The sequence below is a fragment of the Pyrgilauda ruficollis genome, unplaced genomic scaffold, assembly GCF_017590135.1.
Source record: "Pyrgilauda ruficollis isolate IOZ18807 unplaced genomic scaffold, ASM1759013v1 scaffold310, whole genome shotgun sequence".
In the NCBI taxonomy this organism is placed as follows: Eukaryota; Metazoa; Chordata; class Aves; order Passeriformes; family Passeridae; genus Pyrgilauda; species Pyrgilauda ruficollis.
Genome location: NW_024524490.1, coordinates 30,950 through 51,841, shown reverse-complemented (window position 1 = coordinate 51,841; position 20,892 = coordinate 30,950). Strand labels below are relative to the sequence as shown.

The 20,892-nt window shown below is 39.1% G+C and overlaps 1 protein-coding gene across 1 annotated transcript in view; it reads left to right on the top strand.

The window, feature by feature from the left end:
• CHD1 (chromodomain helicase DNA binding protein 1) overlaps positions 1 to 5,438 on the top strand; it is a 57,718-nt gene extending 52,280 nt beyond the window's left edge. The window contains exons 33-38 of the mRNA XM_041474193.1: positions 252 to 430; positions 2,228 to 2,324; positions 2,522 to 2,579; positions 3,502 to 3,712; positions 3,911 to 4,287; positions 4,669 to 5,438. Coding sequence (XP_041330127.1) covers positions 252 to 430; positions 2,228 to 2,324; positions 2,522 to 2,579; positions 3,502 to 3,712; positions 3,911 to 4,274 — 909 coding nt within the window. The 3' untranslated portion in view covers positions 4,275 to 4,287; positions 4,669 to 5,438. The remainder of the gene's footprint in view (positions 1 to 251; positions 431 to 2,227; positions 2,325 to 2,521; positions 2,580 to 3,501; positions 3,713 to 3,910; positions 4,288 to 4,668) is intronic.
• Positions 5,439 to 20,892: the final 15,454 nt, after the last annotated feature.

The window sequence follows — 20,892 nt, the reverse complement described above, 5'->3', positions numbered from 1 at the left end:
CTTCCATAGCTTGATATATGTATTTTATACAATCTGATGCTTTCATAGAGAAGTGAATTTCCAATTGGATTGATAATCTTCCAAAGGGAACATGGAAAATATTTTTAAGACCTCTGAGGAAGTCTTGTGTTTCATTTGACTTCTAACAATACTGTCTTCACCTGTGGTTATATATCACAGTAAAAGGTGGTAAAACTTCAGGAAAAAAAAATCTCTTCTGAATCTATACATTCGTTTTTTCCATTTTACAGTGCAAAGAAAGAATGAGACCTGTCAAGGCAGCATTGAAACAGCTTGATCGACCAGAGAAGGGCCTTTCTGAAAGAGAACAGCTGGAACATACTAGACAGTGTCTTATCAAAATTGGGGATCATATTACTGAATGTCTAAAGGAGTACACAAATCCTGAACAAATTAAACAGTGGAGAAAGTAAGTTATTTTCTTGGGTTTTACTTGAAAAAGGGAAATCTACAATTGATTCCATTGAGAAGAGGAGGTTTTAGTTATTTCTCCTGTTTATTTTTCTCCCTTTCCTGTATCTTTCTGCTGTTTTAAATAGGAGTCTATTAAAAGGTGATTATACATTGTTCTGACCTGATTTGTCCAGAGGGTGGAGACATCTCTCTGCTTAACACTGACAGTACATGCTGGGGACTTGTCACTGTCACTGTGTTTAGTCAAAACCATTCTTACCTTTAAAGATCTGGTTTTTCAACTTCAGGTCATTTTGGTTTTTCATAATTCTGATTGAATTATGCATTGAAAATACGCAGTTCTAAAATTGTGTTGAATGTGTGATTCCAAGTTGTAGAGTTCTTTCTTTTTTTTTAAATGTACTCTAAAATGAAATTGCATATTATGTATTAACTATTACTTGATAACAAGTATTTATCATAATGTACTCAGATGAACTTCAGAAGTGAGGGAAGAGTTTGCATCTATATCAGGTGGCAGTATAAAAACAACTAAGAAAAAATACTGGTGTTGTATTTCAGTGATAAGTTCTTAATGCAATTTGACTTACTTTTGTCGGAATGTTCAGTTAATGTCTTTATGCTTGAAAATACATCCTGAGATTATATATATCAAATTCTTAAGTGTTGCATTTTCTGGAAGAATTCTGTTAGTGTAATATGCTTCTGCTGATTTTACTTCCTTTACTTGAAAATAGTAAGGTGGTCTGAGATACAAAAACAAGATCCATGTCTTAGGTTTTGGTAAATTTTTTATTATTTTAAGTGGAAACTTGTAATAGAGCTGTTATTCGTAATAATGCTATGATATTATGAGTAGATAAATAAAATTATTTCAGCTACATTTGATAAGAAGTAGTGTAGTTTATATTAAGTTAGGATGGTCTCATTAGACACACTTGTTTTTGCCTACTTAGTGCAACTTCTGGACAGAAATTATGTTTAAATAATCACAGTGAAGGAGCATACTGTTGCTTTGTGAACCTCCACAATTTTTTGAACACTGTTATTCTGTAGACTTTTCTAAGCCTGCATATTTCTATTACTAAAAAAATTAGTATCCGTTAAAAAACTTCACCTGTGATCATGGAAGAAAAAATTTTCTTCAGAGTTTTGGCATCTTGACAGCAAAAAACTTAATTTTCTCTTCTTTGGTTCCTTCAAGCAGAGATTTGGCACAGATTTATTACCCTGTGACTTCCATCCTCTTTCACAGCTCTTACTTGGTTTCAAAAGCCTTAACCAGACTTTCAAAGTCTGTGGAAAATTTCTCTTGCTGATGGTTTAATACAGTGACGTTTGTTGTATCAAGTGTCTTATGCTGTAAGAAAGTTCACATTTTAAAGCATTTTTACTTCCTTTAGGTACTTAAATTTTTTAATTTACAGACTGGTAAATACTCAGAATTAAAACAAATTTTTAGAAGATATATATAAACTGATAGCTATGCTTCTAATAAGCATTTCACAAAAATTAAACAATTCTTATTAGTACTATTGTCCATGCACTTCACGCTCTGAAGTACTTAAATATTAAAAAGTGAAAAATTGTTAAAGGAATCAATCTTTCAAATATTTCATTTGCAACTGCATAAAATTTCTTGTGTAGTTTGGCAATACTGTGTAAGTTATATAGTATTTCAGGTTTACTGAAGTGAGATTCAAATAATTTCAGTCAAATCCATGTTCTGCTACATAATATAGGGAAAATAAATTTAAAGAAGAATTACAACTTCTCTTTTCTTCTTCCTCAGAAATTTGTGGATTTTTGTCTCTAAGTTTACAGAATTTGATGCCAGAAAGCTGCACAAACTGTATAAACATGCAATCAAAAAACGTCAAGAGTCTCAGGTAACATTTTCACATTGTTTTGAAATACAAAAATATATATTTTAATTATTATACGTTTTATTAGATATAGAGGATTATAAAGAACATGGAAATACACTTCAAGTTAGTATTTGTGTTTGCAGTATAGTAGTCTCTTTTGATAGGGTATTTTTCTAATGTATTCAAATGAACTTCGGGATTTACTTGTCTTTTTTTAGCAGCACAACGATCAGAATATTAGTGGTCATGTGAATGCACCTGTAATTAGAAATCCAGGTAAGAAACTTTTAAGTATATTCTTGCATTAAATATCTTAAGTATTCATGTTTATTTCATTTCACACATCTTCTGGGTCTGTTTTCCACACGGTTAATACTACATTTATAGACTAATTCTAAAAGCTTCACTAATTTGCTGGTGAAATCCAAGAGTGAAGCTGGTACTTACGAGGTTATTTGAGCGTCCTTTAAAAAAAAAACAATTTTTGTGTTAAATTTTGGAGTGGGCAAGAGGTCTACTTAAAACCTGTAAACTTCTCGGAAAGCCTGAGACTGTAGCTGTCGCAGTATCACTATGGTGAAAGAAAGCAATGTATTAGTCAGTCACAGTCTGACAGGGCCTGTCGTTAATTACAGGGGCTGTCTTTTGTTGTTATCAGTAACACTGATTTTTTTCCCCATATGTTCCCACAGCTGCCTTTTTGTATGTAGTGCTTTATTTAATCTTGTGTTACTGAACTTCCAAGTATATTGTCATGGACTTAAAATCAACAATCATGAATTTTAGGTATACCACTGAAATATTTTTGCTAACAAAGTGTTTCTTTAAAACTGTTACTCATACTAATTGTATCCCTTCTTAGAGAGCAAGTTGCTGCCATTCTATCTAAAATTGCTCTACTGAACGTACCTTTTACTCACTGCCCATTTGGACACTCAGCTTCATAGACTGGATGGAGAGGTTGAGAAGTTCACTTTCCATGTCCTATGCATCTACATTCTAGCTTGCTTTCCTCTTAAATCTAAGATTTTCTTCTGTTCACTGGCATCAGTGCATTTGATTTTCAGCTATTTAGATCTTGTTTCTTAAATTATGTCCATTTCATACTGGTTTACAGCTGACAGGTAGAAGTGCTGTTTGAATTAGGTGAAGTAAAAATGTTATGATATTTCCTTTTAACCTCTGCTTTATTACACAGATGTGGAAAGACTGAAGGAGAATACAAACCATGATGACAGTAGCAGGGACAGCTATTCCTCTGATAGACATCCGTCACAATACCACGATCATCATAAGGACAGGCATCAGGGAGATGCTTACAAGAAAAATGACTCCAGGAAAAGGCCCTATTCAGCCTTCAGCAATGGAAAAGATCACAGAGACTGGGATCACTACAAACAAGACAGCAGGTGAGCAATTTTGAAATCTGGTCAGAATTCCCTTTGTGTTTCTGTAGTCATGCTTATAGGAAGCACCAAACGATCTTTTCTGAGTAACACAAAATTACAACAATTATCTTTCTCTAATGCAGTTCTGTCAATTTTACATAATTGTGGCTCTTGATGTGTTACCAGTAACGCTAATACAAATAAGTTCTTATTTTTTAGATACTACAGTGATAGTAAACATAGGAAGTTAGATGACTACAGGAGCAGAGACCACAGGTCAAGCCTGGAAGGGAGTCTAAAAGATGGCCGGGTTCATTTGGATCACCGTTCGCATTCAGACCACAGGATACATTCAGATCACCGTTCGTCTTCCGAGTATAGCCATCATAAATCTCCCAGAGATTACAGGTACCACTCAGACTGGCAAATGGACCACAGAGCTTCAGGTAGTGGCCCAAGGTCACCACTAGATCAGAGGTCTCCTTATGGTTCAAGATCTCCCCTCGGTCACAGATCTCCATTTGAACATTCATCGGATCACAAAAGTACACCTGAACATACATGGAGTAGCCGGAAAACATAACAAAGACTGATATTTTCTGGACCTTCTTTTAGCCATATACAGTAAATTAACACAGTAATTGCCTTACATGACTTGAAAGATACAGACGGGATATTCTATCAGTAGCAGTTTCATTTGGATCACCGTTCGCATTCAGACCACAGGATACATTCAGATCACCGTTCGTCTTCCGAGTATAGCCATCATAAATCTCCCAGAGATTACAGGTACCACTCAGACTGGCAAATGGACCACAGAGCTTCAGGTAGTGGCCCAAGGTCACCACTAGATCAGAGGTCTCCTTATGGTTCAAGATCTCCCCTCGGTCACAGATCTCCATTTGAACATTCATCGGATCACAAAAGTACACCTGAACATACATGGAGTAGCCGGAAAACATAACAAAGACTGATATTTTCTGGACCTTCTTTTAGCCATATACAGTAAATTAACACAGTAATTGCCTTACATGACTTGAAAGATACAGACGGGATATTCTATCAGTAGCAGTATTGTTACTTCTTTCCAGGATGCAAGGTCTATTATCCCAACAGAAGAAAAATATTTTTGTATTTAAAGTTTATGCTGCACTGTGCTGCAAATGCTGTGGCACTTTTTTTTAAGAAATGGAAGATGTTTACTTTTACAGGGACCTCAACACTGCCCATTTCAGACTGGATCTTAGTATAACACTCTTCATGTCAAGGTGGTTTGAGGCTGATAATGTTTTAAGTTATGTTTGTAAATGAACTTTTAAACACTGACCTGTGCTCATATTTCAGGAGGGAATGGGGAGAATATTTTTTTTTTCTTAGTAAAGAACTCTCAAGGACTTTGTTCACTTTCCAAAGCTACTTGTTTACACTGTACACTGCGACCACCTTGCCGCTTTTCATCACAAGCTTGAATATTTAAATTCTGTACCTATAACTGTAAAATAGTCAGAATTTCTCCTGTTTGTGATCAGTTACAATTCCTTTTTACAAAACAAACAAAAAAAAAATAAAAAAAGCGAAACACAAACTAATGGCTGTAAATTGTTGTAAATTTATTAAATCAGCTTTTTCCCCCCTCAGGCTTTTTTTGACTGTTCCTTTCCCCACCAACTCAGGACTTCTTGTCACAGTTATGAAACAAAATCAGTGTACGTACATGTTTCAATAAAAAATTTTGATGGAGTCACTATTCAGAATGTAAAAATGGGGAAAGGGAATTTTATTGCATTTAGTGCTCTCTTTTTTGATACTTTAGATATGTGTTTTGGTTTGTGGTTTTGTGGGAGTTTTTTGGTTTCATTTTGTTTGGTTTTGTTGGTTTTGGTTTTTTGTTGTTGGATTGGTGGGGTTTTTTTGTTTGTTTAGGGTCTGGGGTTTTTTTTGGGGGGGAGGGGTTCTTTTTTCTGTATTAAGCTGTCAGTGTTGTGATTGTTTGTAATGAAATGGTAAGAAATATCTAGCTAAACTATGCTCTGGAAAGCTTTTCAGGTGCATTGGTTTTAAAGGAGGTTTGTCAAATACCTGAACAGTTCAGTATCCAAATCAATCAAAATTAATTGTAAATTCATATGTTCCCTCTTCATAATGGGGCAGTAATGTCAAATGTGCTATGCAGGTAGTTAATATTTTAGAAGATTTGAGTTACGACTTTATTGACAGAATTGTTACAATGCACACTGATTGTTCGTAGATAATTTCTATCTGACAAATTAAATTTAAAAGGGCACGTGGGTCTTCTAGTTTTCTGCTGTGTTTTTCTATACTGTGTTACTTTTCCCCAGGTTTACCATAGAAACATTAAAAGTACTGAATTTTATTCCTGGTGATAAGTAGACAAGGTACCTAACCTGTCATTGGGTGGCACGAGCTGCATCTCTTGCTGCAGTTTTTCTCTGTTCCTGCAATATGGAGTATTTTTTCCAATTAAGCAGGTTTATATGGAAGCATTTCCATAGAACCACGATCTGTCCACAGAATATGTCTAAGGATCTTACTATAGGCACAGTTGCTGCACATTAAGTAGTTGCTGCTCATTTAGTGTAGGCTGGAACTTGGTTAATTAATGCTTCTTCATTTCTTAACTTTTCATCTTGACAGGAGCTGAGGGGTTTGAGTGGTTCTGCTTTCAGATTGTTGAACAGTGTTTAGGCAGCAAAGTCTGATAAGGTTGTTAATGTGTCCCATGCACATTCCATTTCCAAGGGTGGAAATGCAGAAGTCAGATCATCTCCAGCCACAGACACAATTCTTTCTGGCTGGGAACCGCACAATTGCATCCTAGAGCATAGGCAGACAGGGCATTCCCACGGAGCCAGGTTCTCCGTGAGTGTGGCTATGATACAACATTGTGGCCTCACATGACATGATTGGTCTATACATTTTCACCAAAGGTACCTCAGGTCTTTGAAATGCCTGATGGCTTTGATGATGTCAGTCTTTGGGAATTAGTCTCCTTATGCTTTGTAACTATAAGTTTTACTCAGTCATATTTGCAAATACACAGACCACATTTGCAATAGTTTTAATTTTTTCTCCCCTCTGGTTTCCATTACGTTGTATGTATTTGAAGTTTGATGATGGAAATTATCGTCATTGCTGCTAATGCCTGTTATGCTGTATCTTACTTTTCAATTCCATATCCTCTGCAAATGATCCATTTATCATTCATTTTAAATGTAGGTTTGATCCTTCTTTTGCTCATTTTTAATGAAAAGTCTTCAAGGAGTGTGTCCAGTTCTGAAGCATCCATCAGATACTAATGTTGCCTGTCTGTCAAAGATTTTGGGAAGTAAAAATTCTGAGGAGTGCAAGAGAAGTCCTCATGTGGCTATTGATAAAGACTTTAGGCGTTTCATCTACCACGCATGGAAGTCTAAGACTTGCATCTTAATCCTGTTACATATTTCTAGTCTGCCATTCCCAGTACTACCCAAAAAGAATAGATTTTTTTAAGTATGAAAAAGCAGATTAAAAACTGTATTACTGCTCTTAAAGTTTTAGGGACAGAGAAATGTGTATTCTGGTTGCTGTCAGTTGTCAAGGGTGATGATGTGATCATAATTTACCTGATCACAGTTGCTCTATGTTTTCCCCCATTTTGATCCTCCATGCATATATTGTGGTGTCTGAGCAGCATTCAGACAGTTGCTGGTTTCTGAGAGTCACCACAATCAACAGGACTTGCAAAAGACTCAGGCACCACTCACTGAAAGACTGGCAGTTCCTGCGGTGTTAACATGACACTGCTATGAAAGGAGTGTGCCCTGACCTCCCTTTGAGACACCAACTCCCTAGGATAAGTATCTTTGATGCCCTTTTGAAGCTTGATTGGCTTGTTTAGTCCCTGTGTGATAGTTTGTCATCCACAGACATACCTTGTCCATTTCACAGCCCTAATTGTGTAGCTGCAGGGCTCCACTTCCAATATAAAATCCCAGGGAAGTACTGTAGTAGCAAAGCAGTTTTAAGGAGCTGTTTCCTTTTCCAGTGTTGTGCCTAGTGTGTTCAGTGACAATAGCTCTTTTTGGTAGGAAATTACCTCACCATTGCTTAGGAGTTAATGTAAAAATCAACGTAGACAATTTCTTGTTTCTGTTAAGAGAGTAGTAAATAATGTTATAATAGTAATACCTGGTGTGGTTTGTACCAAACAAGGTTTGTTTTACTGAACTCTGTTGGGACAGGTGTGTGCTGGCACTTTGTCTTCATTCTTCCAAAAAACTAGTGTGGCTGCAGCTGGAATTTCAGTTTTGTTCTTAAAATTTTATGCTGAATCTTTTATTTCTGAAACAGTCCAGAAGCAGTAGCTAAGGAATACAGTTGTGTGGGATGCTGATACGAACAGAATGAAGAGAAAGCTGATGGGATTAGTTGTTTGTTTCTTAAGCTTTTTATTTTCCTCTCTATTCCATTTACTTATCTTAAGATACAAGTGGAAAACACCTGAGTAATGGTAAGTACCTTCTGGCCCACCTATCCTTAAACTCCCATGGTGTATTTGGATATGGCCAACACAAAACCACTATTTCTAGCATGTATTTTCCAGGCCCATAGCCCTATCAATTTATTGGTAATTATTTTATTTTTTGTATTTTTAAAGCTTTTAACAAGTGAAAATTTAGCATAAAAGATGAAATTTAGCGATGATTGTTAATTTGCATAAAGATTTAAGAATTGCTGTTGTCCTGATTAAAAGAAAAGAACTATTTCTGAACCTTGCATAACAAAATCATTCTGATTTTTAAATTGTATGTAGCATGTTCATAAACCTATTTAAAACTCACTCGAGATTGAGGCATTACCATAGCTGATCCCATGTTTGCACTAATAAAAAGAAGGGCTTTGCTGGAACAATCTCAGCTGTGTTGGGATGCCTGTGAGGGAGTCAGGTGAGTGCATGTTTCTTGTATGCCAGATAGGTGACTGTGAAGGAAATGGTGCTGCAGAGTGCTGCAAGTCCCTCTGATGCCAGCTATTCAAACCTGAAGTGTCCAGACCCGGCCTGATACTGACTGCACCTGTTTTTACACCCCAAATTCCCACCCCACGACTTCACCCTCAATGTTTCTTGAATGCTTTGGAAATCACTGCTTTGGAAAGACTTCTGGGATGTTTTTGAAGAAAATGCAGCAAGGAGACCTGCTCCTTTTGCATGCCTTTATTAGGTGATCAGCTCTGGGTGGAGGCCTGAGGGGTCGTGCACACCACCGCTGCTCCCTTTGGCAATGTAGAGAAGGTGAACAGTTTTTCTTCACAGCAGAACTGGGGCTTCCATTCTCACACGCGTGCCTAGGAAGACACCTTTTGGCTTGTTGTCTAGGGTCATCATTCTGACCCAATTCTCGTCAGGTCACAGTGACATCTGAAACCTTGCTGGTGGAGAGGACTTCTCGCTACTAGGACCCTTTGTTTAGTTCCTTAAATTTTTGTTTAGTTTTGCCTTTATTAGGTGATCAGCTCTGGGTGGAGGCCTGAGGGGTCGTGCACACCACCGCTGCTCCCTTTGGCAATGTAGAGAAGGTGAACAGTTTTTCTTCACAGCAGAACTGGGGCTTCCATTCTCACGGGTGTGCCTAAGAAGACGCCTTTTGCCTTGTTGCCTAGGGTCCAATTCTCATCAGGTCATGATGACATCTAAAACCTTGCTGGTGGACTAGGGGGACATCTCGCTAGTAGGACCTGTTACTTAGTTCCTTAAATTTTCAGCTAGCTCGTCGTTTTTAGGGTCTTTTGTTGGATTTTCTTGAATGTCTCTTAATTTGTATATTTCCCGGGGATGTTACCTGGCGCCATGTTGGGGAGCAGCAGAGGCAGTACCCGACAGATGCAACAAGGGTACCGGTAAGGTAAGGGGATTAACAGTGGGGGTAACTTAAAGGTTTAACATTTAACAATGATTTAATTAACACAACTTACTACAATTTCAGACTAACATTAACAGCTCTAATTGTATTAACTTATGAACTTGTTCAAAACATTTTGACACAAACTTTGGATCTATATTGAGTTCAACCACTAAGGCTGAAGCTTGAATAACACACTTGAACATTACATATTATTTATTTGACACAAGTTTTTCATCAGGGAAGTCTGTCTTCTCTGAAAATAAACACACAGAGAGTGTCACATGATTTTCTATCATGGCAGAAAATCATGTGACACTGATCACATAAGAGAAAATAATCAGAGAGCTTTTATTAATGCAGTACTCTTAGGTCTCCACTGTGTTTTATTTTCATCAGAACTAGTATTTGCTGCACTAACTGAAGCATTTGGAAAGTAATCTCACTCATCACTTAGAATTAGCTACTGGATTTGGGTTTCCCTAATTATAGCACTGACATGTGGCTACCTGTATTGTATGGACCAAATGACGCTTTGACATTCTTTTTAATCACTAAGGAGCACAGCAAACTTCAAAGCTCTGATTTGTGTAAGCATACTAGATCATCATTCTTTTCCAGTCTTGGAACTGTGAACAAAGCAGTAAATGACTGAGCAACACATATGTCTTAGTTTGAAAGAGAGGTGTCTGCTAGGTAAGGCAGGAGCCTTGAAATGGAGAATGTAAACCCTTTCCCTCCGAATTATTATAATGTTGAAATTAAGGGGCTCTCTGGCAAATACATGAGGATAGGAATAACAGTTCTTCACTAGTGTGTGTAACAAGGCAAACAAACAACAAACAGATCCAAGAACTCCATGACAGCCTTCACGGCCTGCCACTCCTACCGGCTAGCTGATGACAGGAGCGGGAGGGTGGCAGATTTCCCCTTGAACCCTGTTGAATCCCAGGTGCCAGTGATGGCACACCATAAAACACAGAGCAGCATACGGGTCCCGGGGTAACTTTATTTGATGGTGAAACTTCCCCTCTTCTACCTCCCGGGACCAGGAACAAGGGGCAGACAGGAGCTTATATGTGGGGGCAGGTTTCAGGGAGGGTACAATCTTTAACAAATCAGAAGAATTGAGAGTAAAAACCAGGCGGGAACCACAGTGTATAAACCAATAAAAATTCAAGGGAGGAGAACAATTTCAGCAAATTGATAAAGTTTGGGGAAATAGAAACTAGCAACTAACAACAAGAAAAGTGACAAAAGTTCTGGGAAAAGGCAAGAACAAAAAGGAAACAGCATAAAGAAAACTACCAAATTACAAATCAAACAATAAACCTACTAATAAAACAAAAAGCACACTGCAACAATGACCAAGGGAAGGGATGGAGGAGTGGCTTTGCTCAACTAAGCCCTGGAGCAGTCAATTCTCAGTGCCCCTTCAGGACTCGGAGAAGAACCAAGCTGGAAAACAGCAGGAATGAGCAAAAAAATCCCGGGGTGGTGGACGGGATGTGTCAGAAGCTCGGCGGCAGTAACTGGAACTCTGGGATGTCCTGGCAGGGCAGAAGGATGCTGGTTACACCGTGGGGAAACCCAGAGCAGTACAGAAGAAACAGCGGGGACGGGACAGCGGCAGCCCAGCTCCCAGCAAGGCAGGGAGAGCCGAGCTCTGGGGCACAAGAGCAGATGGTGATCGGTCCCTCAGGGCTGAGCTCCAGCTGTGCCGGTGAATGCTCCCCGCAGAAAGCGACAGCCTGGCCGTCCTCTTCTGATGCCAAAGAACGAGAGAGAGCAGCTGGCCCAGCCCTTGTCTTCTACTTGCCTCTATTCTCGAGGTGTCTCTGTCTCTCCAAGAGAAACTCCCCGAGAAAAAGTGTAGCCAGATGCCATACTCTTTTCCCGACTTCAGCTAATTATTTTAAGTACCCATAAGTATCCAGTAATTAGTTTCCTAGCAACTTATTGGAAAAAATTCTATAAGTCAAAGAAAAAATAAAGAAACCCAACCCCCAACAACAAAAAACTTATCAAGGCACCAAGTATCCATAATAAAGCTGTTACAGGTCCACACCCTGAAATGTCCTTTAGTCTTTTTTCTGGAACTTACTGTTCCATCTCTTTTTGGTACTGCTTGCAAAGAAGATGTTAATATGAGACAGCTTTCTAGTTTAAATTTTAACTAAATTTTACTTGGGAGTGTTATAGATGAGTAATGAGATGGCTGGCTCTCATAATTAAGGAGTGAACCTTATATGTATGTTAAGAGAATTTTTGTAGATGTATAATTATGTTACTGCAATACGTCCTCTCCTCTCTGCGTGGTTATCACGGGATGGCCTTGGTAGTTGGCACACTTGGGGAGGGCTGGCTTGTTACTACACTAACACCTGACCTCCAATCAAGATACAAGGAAGTGATGATGTCCACCACTGGACGGCAAGGAAGGAGTCGACTGACAAGACTCTAGGAGGGGCTAGAGATATAAAAGGGGAAACATCCATTTTGTAGAGGAGCATGTGGCTGGTAGTCACAGAGGCTCCCAGTACTGTAATTTTTCCTTATTTCGTGCTTTTGGTTGTAGTTTTAGTTAAAGTTTAATAATTTTTTTAAAAAAGTGAGCAGTCATTTCTCATAGGAGGGTTGATGATATTTCTCCTGTAATGAAATCTGCAGGTGAATCCTCTATCCAGAATACAGTAAGCAGGAGGTCAGTTTCAAAATATCTAGAATATAAAAATGTAATTCTACCTCACAGAACTCTATCAAAGCTATAAAATCTGGAAGGGTAAGGTTTAACTATTTTTTTTTTCTTGTCATGTAAGAAAACAGGGCTGGAGAACTACTTTCCAAGATTCTAAGTGTTCAATAGGTCATGTCAAATTCCAGATAAACACATCTGAAGAGTTAGGTTGGAGTTATTCATTAACTATAATGCTGGAGCGAAATACACACAGGAGGGATACACCATGAGCTTTAATGAAAAAGAAAAAGCACATGAAGCACAACACTCTCCAGTTTGATGTTTTAAAACTATTCTTTCTTTCAAATGTCTCTGTGAGTGACTGAAGAGAGGTGAACTATCACAACAGATCATCTTCCAGCATGTTCTGGACAAGTTTTTAAAATACAGCTTCCATCTGATGTGTTACCTTTGACAGTGCAGCCTTCCTCATTTCGTTTTAATTAAATGAATACATTATAAAATGAATGGACTTTATCTTTGGGAATAAATAGATATCTTTGGGATGACAGTTGGACCCCCAATTGCCTTCCTTATGATTGTTCTAATTTTGAGGCAGATGGAATCAAATGCATATTAAGCTCGCTAATGGTACTTGAGTAAAGTGATCCTACCATACTTATCACAGGGATTTTGAAGGCTGTAAAGCATTTCAGCTCTTCAGCCTCCCTAGAGAGGGACAGGTTTTCTCACCACTATTTTATAAGTAAAACACATGTCCATGATAATCAGTGGAAGTGACAACATCAGAACAGAACTTGAACCCTTTTTAGTGAGTTCTGGTCCAAATCCAACCAAACAGCTTGGGATGCAACTGTAAATGGAAGCCCCATTTAGGAGCTCAGAAATGCAAATACTGTGGCTCTTACGGTGCGGCAACTATTGTTGGAATACCATTAGGCCCAGGAAACAAGCTGTATTCTGACCCACCAATTGTCGACAAAAAGTGGGAAGGCCTCTTTGCCAACAGAATGTGGAACTTGAAAGGATATTATTGGATTTGTGGCCAACATGATTATCCCAAGTTATCTGCAAACTGGTCAGGGATATGTTATATATCCTATATTAGAGTGCTGGAGTATTTTTACTACAACAAGTTCAGGGAAATCAGGAACCAAAGCATATGATTATTTAACTAGAGAAAATCAGTCAATTGACACATCCCTGGCTGGAGGGACTGCCCCAAAAGCAGAGAAAAGATGAATGGCCACCAGAACAGATTATACAGCACTGCAGACCAGCCAGTTGGAATCCTAACAAGTTAATATCAGGTACCAGAGAACCCATTTATAACTGGAATTAGGTAATTAGGTTACAACCTGTCTTTTAAATAATAATCAACCAAACAGGTACAGCTCTTGATCTTCTTTCTGATCAATCCACTCAGTTGAGAAACGTGATATTTAAACATGGGATGGTGTTAGATTATCTCTTAGCAAAAAAGGGAGGAGTTTGTGGAAAGATGAATGACTCAAACTACTGTTTTCAAATGGATGCAACAGAAAAGTGGTAAAACAGATAGCAAAGGAAATAAGACAATTAACTCGTGTACCAGCCCAAACTGGATGGTAAGGGAAGGATGGTAATGCAACATGTTTTCATGGATACCTGGTGGACTATGGGTTAAACAAATGCTATTTTTCCTTTTATGTACTATAGCAACTCAAATATTTTTTTACTCTGCATGATACCCTACTTAGTGCAGCTCATTCAGCATGTAATCAAGGGATGCAGATGGTAGCCATGCCTACTGATCCAGAAATAGCTAAAGGACAGAAAATGATGTCACTGTGAATAACTGCAAAGCCAAGAAGGCCCAGGAAGAAAATATTAAATCAATTATTGTCATAGTTTTGGAGACAGACAAACAACAAACAAGCTCAGCATTCGTGCAGCAACAACCAGGCTTTATTGAAGGGCAGCCCCTTTTATAGGGGCTTTAAATTTCCTGCTCATACAGAGTTGATTGGACAAAGGTTTGAACTCTGCCCAGCTCACTGGCCAAGGATGTGGTTGCATCCTTGGCTCAAAGGAATTGGCTAGGGTCCCCTTGTTTGAGCTTGAATTCAGCCAATCACTTTCACACTTGGGGACTTCTGTACTTCAATAAGCTAAGGAGCTAGCTGGTCGAGTGAGTGACTATCAAGGCTGAGTTGTTTGTGTAGGTATAGACCAGCTATAGCTGTCACAAATGATAATTAAGGTTTGCCAAGAGAATTATTGAGGAAAATAAAAAGAGGATTTAAATGAATAAGATGAATGCATCTTTATAAACAGACCATGTGAATTTGCTTGTAGATAGGGACAAATAAGGAAGTAACAGAAGAAAGAAACTATCAGTTCTAAAAAATTTGACTAATTGACATGGACTGATGATCAGCCAAGGCTGTGTTAAATTCCTGAACTTAGAGAAAAAGAACAGAGACATAATGAAATTATGAATATTGTTACAAAAGTAAAACAAAAGTGGTGGGGATGCATATTAGAAGTGGGCACAGAGTAGGTGATTCAGGGTGTTTCTACCTTCCAAGTACCTCGGCCAGTGGGGAAAGGAAGAGGGTGATGCAGCTGGGAACTTTGGATAATAAGGGAGCTGCTTTCCCCAACACTTTAGAGACTCCAGGAGAAATGCCCCATGGCCTCTCCCTTTATTTGAATAAAGTTACAGGACTCCTATGTCTCTTCCTTGGACATAAAACTCTGGCATTTTGAATTTTTCCACGCAGTTTCCTCTTTAAGATTATGTGACTGTGAAAGCTTGTGAAGCTCTTTTATGGTTAAAAGAAATGTACTTACAAATGTCTGCATAACCAGGCTTATGTAAAAACATACTGATTTCTAGAAACTTGCTAGTAATTGTCAGTAATGTCAAAGAATACAGCACCCTGAAATATTTTAATATGGTTGACTTCTTTTCCCAGAGCACTGTTAATGTTCAACTATTTTTAATGTTAAATATATAATAATTAGCCATAATTTGTATTAATTTTCAGCTTTGTTAATAGTAAAATTTTCATGCTTCCTACAGTCTATGTATTTCTGTCAAGCCTAATTCAAATGCAAAATATGTATGTTAGCTTTATTTTGAACTCCAGAATGTAGCAACTTTCTTGCAGTTAATCCCAAAACTAAAACTTAAACTAAAAACTAAAACTAGAGAACTAGATGGTTGGTACAATTAGATTCCGGTCCAGACTCTGAAGTGAGCCCTGTTTTGTTTTCCCACCAAAATATTAGATTCTAAAATAATGACTACAGCACAAGTATAAAAGTATAATCATGGCTATTTCTAATGTACTTTATTGACTGAAATTAATATTTCAGGTAAAGTTAACAGCATCAGAAACAGAGACAAGAGAGACAAGAAGAACAAAGCATCAGACAACCTAAGAAAAGACGTTTAGAACTGAAGATCCAGTTGGTAGATAAAAAGAAAGTGAAGCTTTCATCATGTGTTTGGATAACATCATGATAGACTTGCCAAACTCTTAGGGGACATGAACAAAGGCAAGGCAGGCAAAGAGCAAAGGAGAGCATTTCCAGCAATAGACTGATCTTAATTTCAGCGCAGAGCCGACTTGTGAATCTTGTCAACCTGTGCCTAACCTTGTCTAGTCATTTCTTCTGACAGCAACAAGGATGTGTCATCTTGTCTGTGTCAGCCTGAACTCCTGCTGCACTTGAGGGCACAGGCAGAGTCTATGCAGGCACAGAGGTGTGGGAAATGAAAGGGGCAAAGTCTGGAGGGTGTTCTGCCCCACCTGCAGGTCTGTACCTGTAAAACGGATTTATTACCCCAACAACAGAAGAGGGGCTGGGACATCCCCCATCTGGCAGCCCCTGAGTCCCCCCAAAAGAAGTTGGGGGAGGTGGCAAGTGACAGTGGAACTCCCTGTGAGGGGCAGAGGTTCCCTCCTACCACCCTACCTGGCCCTGGGTCAGGATAAAGGAGATGTGCTGCTTCACAGGGGTACTGTGGGGAGGTTGATAAAGCTTCTCTAGTTCCTAGCCAACTCGAGAACCAGCCATACCTTAAGGTGAGGTGAGTTTTGCTTTGATCCACAACTGAGCAAATGAATTGGTTCTAGACATATCTGAAACCGATATTAAAACACAAACAAGGTTAGATGTTTGGATTCAAAGTGATAACTCATTTTTTCCTGAAGGAAGGATAGAAAGAAAATAGAAGATAGGAAATTTCCAAAAATAATTACAAAAACCACAGGAAAGGGATTACCAGGGTCCAGCACTGGCTTATACAGTGCATGGGGAATATCTTCATCCAGCTTGATGGGTCTTTCCCTGGTGAAGCTCCTCTGAGAGCTGGCCAGCATTAATCCAGCAAGGGAGCTGAGCCAGGCAGCCAGACCAGCGGGGGAGCAGTGGGGACAGGGCAGGGGTGGAGGGAGGAGGAGGGGAGGGACAAACAGCTTCGTAGGAGCAGCCAGGACAGTGAAGGACAGCAAAGACAGCAAAGACTCCGTCACTTTGACAAGTTTTACACATGGGGGCAGGTTGACCACATCCATCTTAACTTTATTTGCTCCCTTGAGGTTGGCTGATTCATTGGTGTTCAGAAGTTTGCCTGATGTTTCAAAGCTTATTACTTGCTCTGCTGATGTACCAACTACAAGCTTTTTTAATTACTTGAAACAAGATGCCTCATTTTCTAAAATAAAGTAGTTTCTAAAGTTTTTGTTAGAGGCAGTTAAACACTTCAACTTTCAAACCTTAATTTTCTAAGAGGCAATGGAGAAACATTCTTTACTTTTTACTCATTCCCTAAACCAGGGGAGACCTGGAGCAGAGCAGGAATGAGTGTGAGGCTCTGCAAGTGAGGACCAGGGGTGCCAGGGCCCAGTGGTGCCACTTGCCAGTGGAAGGAGGAGCTTGAGGAGGAGCAGATAGATGGTACAGGTCAACAACCAGTTTCAGCTGGTCTTGATTAAAACTTCAGCTTTTATGACCACAGGGCCATTTTGAAAGACCAAGGACGGGTAGTTGGTCCAACATGACCTAAGTATGACAAAACAGCTTCTCATGCCTTTCAAGTCCGGGCAAGCTGGTAAGAAGTGTTTTGAACTAGAAACAGCAAGTGATGATCCACCATGTAAGAGATAGAATAATGTTTTGCTTCAGCCATAAGAATGCATACTTATATCTTTTAGGCAAAGATGTAGTTAGCATGAACCTAGGCTGCCTGAGTGTGGGGTGGGGCAGGAAAAGGGGAGTTAACCAGTGCTTGGTACTTAGAGGTATAGAAAGGGGAGGGGAAGGGAGGTATCAGCTAGAGCACTGTGGGCAGTCAGAAAGAATGTGAGGAATGTGAGTTCCGAGTACCCAGCCAATGGGAAAGTAGGACAGGGTTGAGGAAGGGTATAAAAGTTTGTGCATTTTAGAGAGATGTATGCCTCCTCAGTGAGATACACCTGACTCAGATTACTTATTTATATCAATAAGTAAGTGATGCTTTGATGACTTTGTCCTCTTTCAACTTGTTATAGATGGATAATGAGATGATTGGCTTTTGCAATTAAGGGATGAATATCGTGTGAATATTAAGAGAAGCTTAATGTGATGTATAGTTATGTTATTGTAGTTTAGATGTCCTCTGTTCTCCACATAGTTTTCTTCCCCCCCCCCCCCCAGTATTGTTACTATCAGACAACCTAAATTGTCTAGGACAGGTAGAAAGAAGGCGTGTAGGTGTCCCTTCCACAGGGCAGTTGGGAATGTAAAAGCTTGTTGCTAAGGGGCTTGACAATTCCTGACCCTCCAATCAAGTTACAAGAAAGCTGTCTCCACAGATAAATGGCAAAGAAGAGTGGACTGACAGACCTTGGGGAGGCGCAGGTTTGGTTGATGCAACCCCCAGGGGTATAAAAGACTGAGCATCCATCTTGAAGATGAATTGGCCACATGGGAGGCAACCACAAATGCTGCAATTTTTCCTTATTTAGTCCTTTTGTTGTATTTTTGTTAAAGTTTAATTAACCTTTTAAAAAATTTTAAAGTGAGCAGTTGTCTCTCACAAACTTGACCAGCAAGAGAGTATTTCTCACAAGCATCAAGAGAGGAAGTTGTGACCTGACGTGCAAAGGGCTCAGGCTGACACAGACAGGAGAAACCTTTTGCCAGCAAAACAGGGCAGAAAGGGGCCCAGCTCACATGAACAAGGATGTGCAAAGAGCACTTTGTGCATTATGGTGAAAGTTATCACACCTTTTACACAAGATCATCACAATTGGATGCCTCTCTAAATGAATGGAGCATATAGTCATTACAGACTTCACCTGACTACCATGGCTTTTCAAATACAAAGGATGAGGATATTGAGATGCAGCTCACTAGGTCCCAGGATCCCCCCCAGTATTGTTACTATCAGACAACCTAAATTGTCTAGGACAGGTAGAAAGAAGGCGTGTAGGTGTCCCTTCCACAGGGCAGTTGGGAATGTAAAAGCTTGTTGCTAAGGGGCTTGACAATTCCTGACCCTCCAATCAAGTTACAAGAAAGCTGTCTCCACAGATAAATGGCAAAGAAGAGTGGACTGACAGACCTTGGGGAGGCGCAGGTTTGGTTGATGCAACCCCCAGGGGTATAAAAGACTGAGCATCCATCTTGAAGATGAATTGGCCACATGGGAGGCAACCACAAATGCTGCAATTTTTCCTTATTTAGTCCTTTTGTTGTATTTTTGTTAAAGTTTAATTAACCTTTTAAAAAATTTTAAAGTGAGCAGTTGTCTCTCACAAACTTGACCAGCAAGAGAGTATTTCTCACAAGCATCAAGAGAGGAAGTTGTGACCTGACGTGCAAAGGGCTCAGGCTGACACAGACAGGAGAAACCTTTTGCCAGCAAAACAGGGCAGAAAGGGGCCCAGCTCACATGAACAAGGATGTGCAAAGAGCACTTTGTGCATTATGGTGAAAGTTATCACACCTTTTACACAAGATCATCACAATTGGATGCCTCTCTAAATGAATGGAGCATATAGTCATTACAGACTTCACCTGACTACCATGGCTTTTCAAATACAAAGGATGAGGATATTGAGATGCAGCTCACTAGGTCCCAGGATTTTCACATATTCAAAATTAAGCTCATCTGCAAAAACTGGAGTTTGTTAATTTGCAGGGATAACAGCTTTTTGCAAGGCTATTCTTGACATAATCCCAGAAATGGATTTACCAGTGTGTAGAAGGTTATGCTGTGGATTTTTTCTGTCTAGGTAGAAAATCAATATGAGAAGTGAGAACACAAGGCTCTGTTAACTTCACACATGAATTTTTTCTTGTAGGATGCTATTTGCTTAAAATTACATTTGTGGGTGCAGATTGCTGAATACTAGAGATGAAATGGTAACTTCAGCTTGGCTGCTCCTTGGTAGCATATGACAATCAGTGTAAGGAAGTGACAAGCACTGTTTTGTCCCTTTGTAGAAAAATGCAACTAACAGTGAGTGGTATGAGTTTGAAACAAAGCTCTGGAAGTCACATGCAGGGAAAAGAGTCTGTCTGAGATTCAAGGATGCAGTGCTTCAGCCAGAGGTGATACACAATAATCCCTATATTCAAACTTATGTTTAAGGGTGAAATAAATGAAGAATATTCTCTCTTTAGAAGTGGGATACTGAATGCTGACTCTATGCATAAGCAATAGAGGTGAAAAGGCAAAAAAAATCCTAATTGTCTTTGTCTCTAAACCACTGAATACGCTTGTACAAAAGAAAACTATATCTGGAAACTAAAAAGACTCTCTATGTACATAGTGGTCCACACACATACATAATAAAGAACACCACTAAGGCGAAATTAGTGGTAAAAAATCCTCCTTAAATTGTTACATTGGGAAGCTTCATTAATGACTGTCAATGTAATGTAATACAATCCTATTGTGCACAATTACACTACAGTTAGCAGCCCTTAATTTAAAGCCTCCACCAGAGGCCAGTATATTGCCATTTAACTACTGGCACTTTGCTCAGAGGGTATTTTTACTGGCTAGTTAAAGTTGAAACTGGAAGGGTTTTTTGGTTATTAGACCAATGAACTGCTTTTAGATTGCAGGGTTCTGGTTGTTATTTTTTATCCAGAGATTTTAAAGGTTTGCATTATAATTACCAGACAACTGACCTTTTCTTAATATTGAAAGAGCTGGTGAGATTTTCACTTTTGAAGAGAACCTCCTTATTTCATCCTCCCTCTTACTTTTAATTCACATCTCTGACTGGATGAAATGGATCCTTCCTGGTAGAACTAAATGGAAAGAAATGTTTAGAAGATCATGTAATGCACTCCTGCTGCTGACCGCTGTTTGCTTTGTTTGAGCTAGTGTAGAAAAAAACTCAGAGCAAAATTGCCTCAAATGTGCAGAACTAGAGATTTCCCTACACACATTGTTCTCAGCAGACAATGTAGGAACAACATCCTAACACATTTACGAAAAGAGCTCTATTTGGCTTCATTTTTATAATTGTGAAATTGGATTTTTATCTGAGCCTAAACCCTTAAGTAGAAAGTGTTTCCACTTTTAAGGGTCTTCTATTTCTGTCCACGAAACA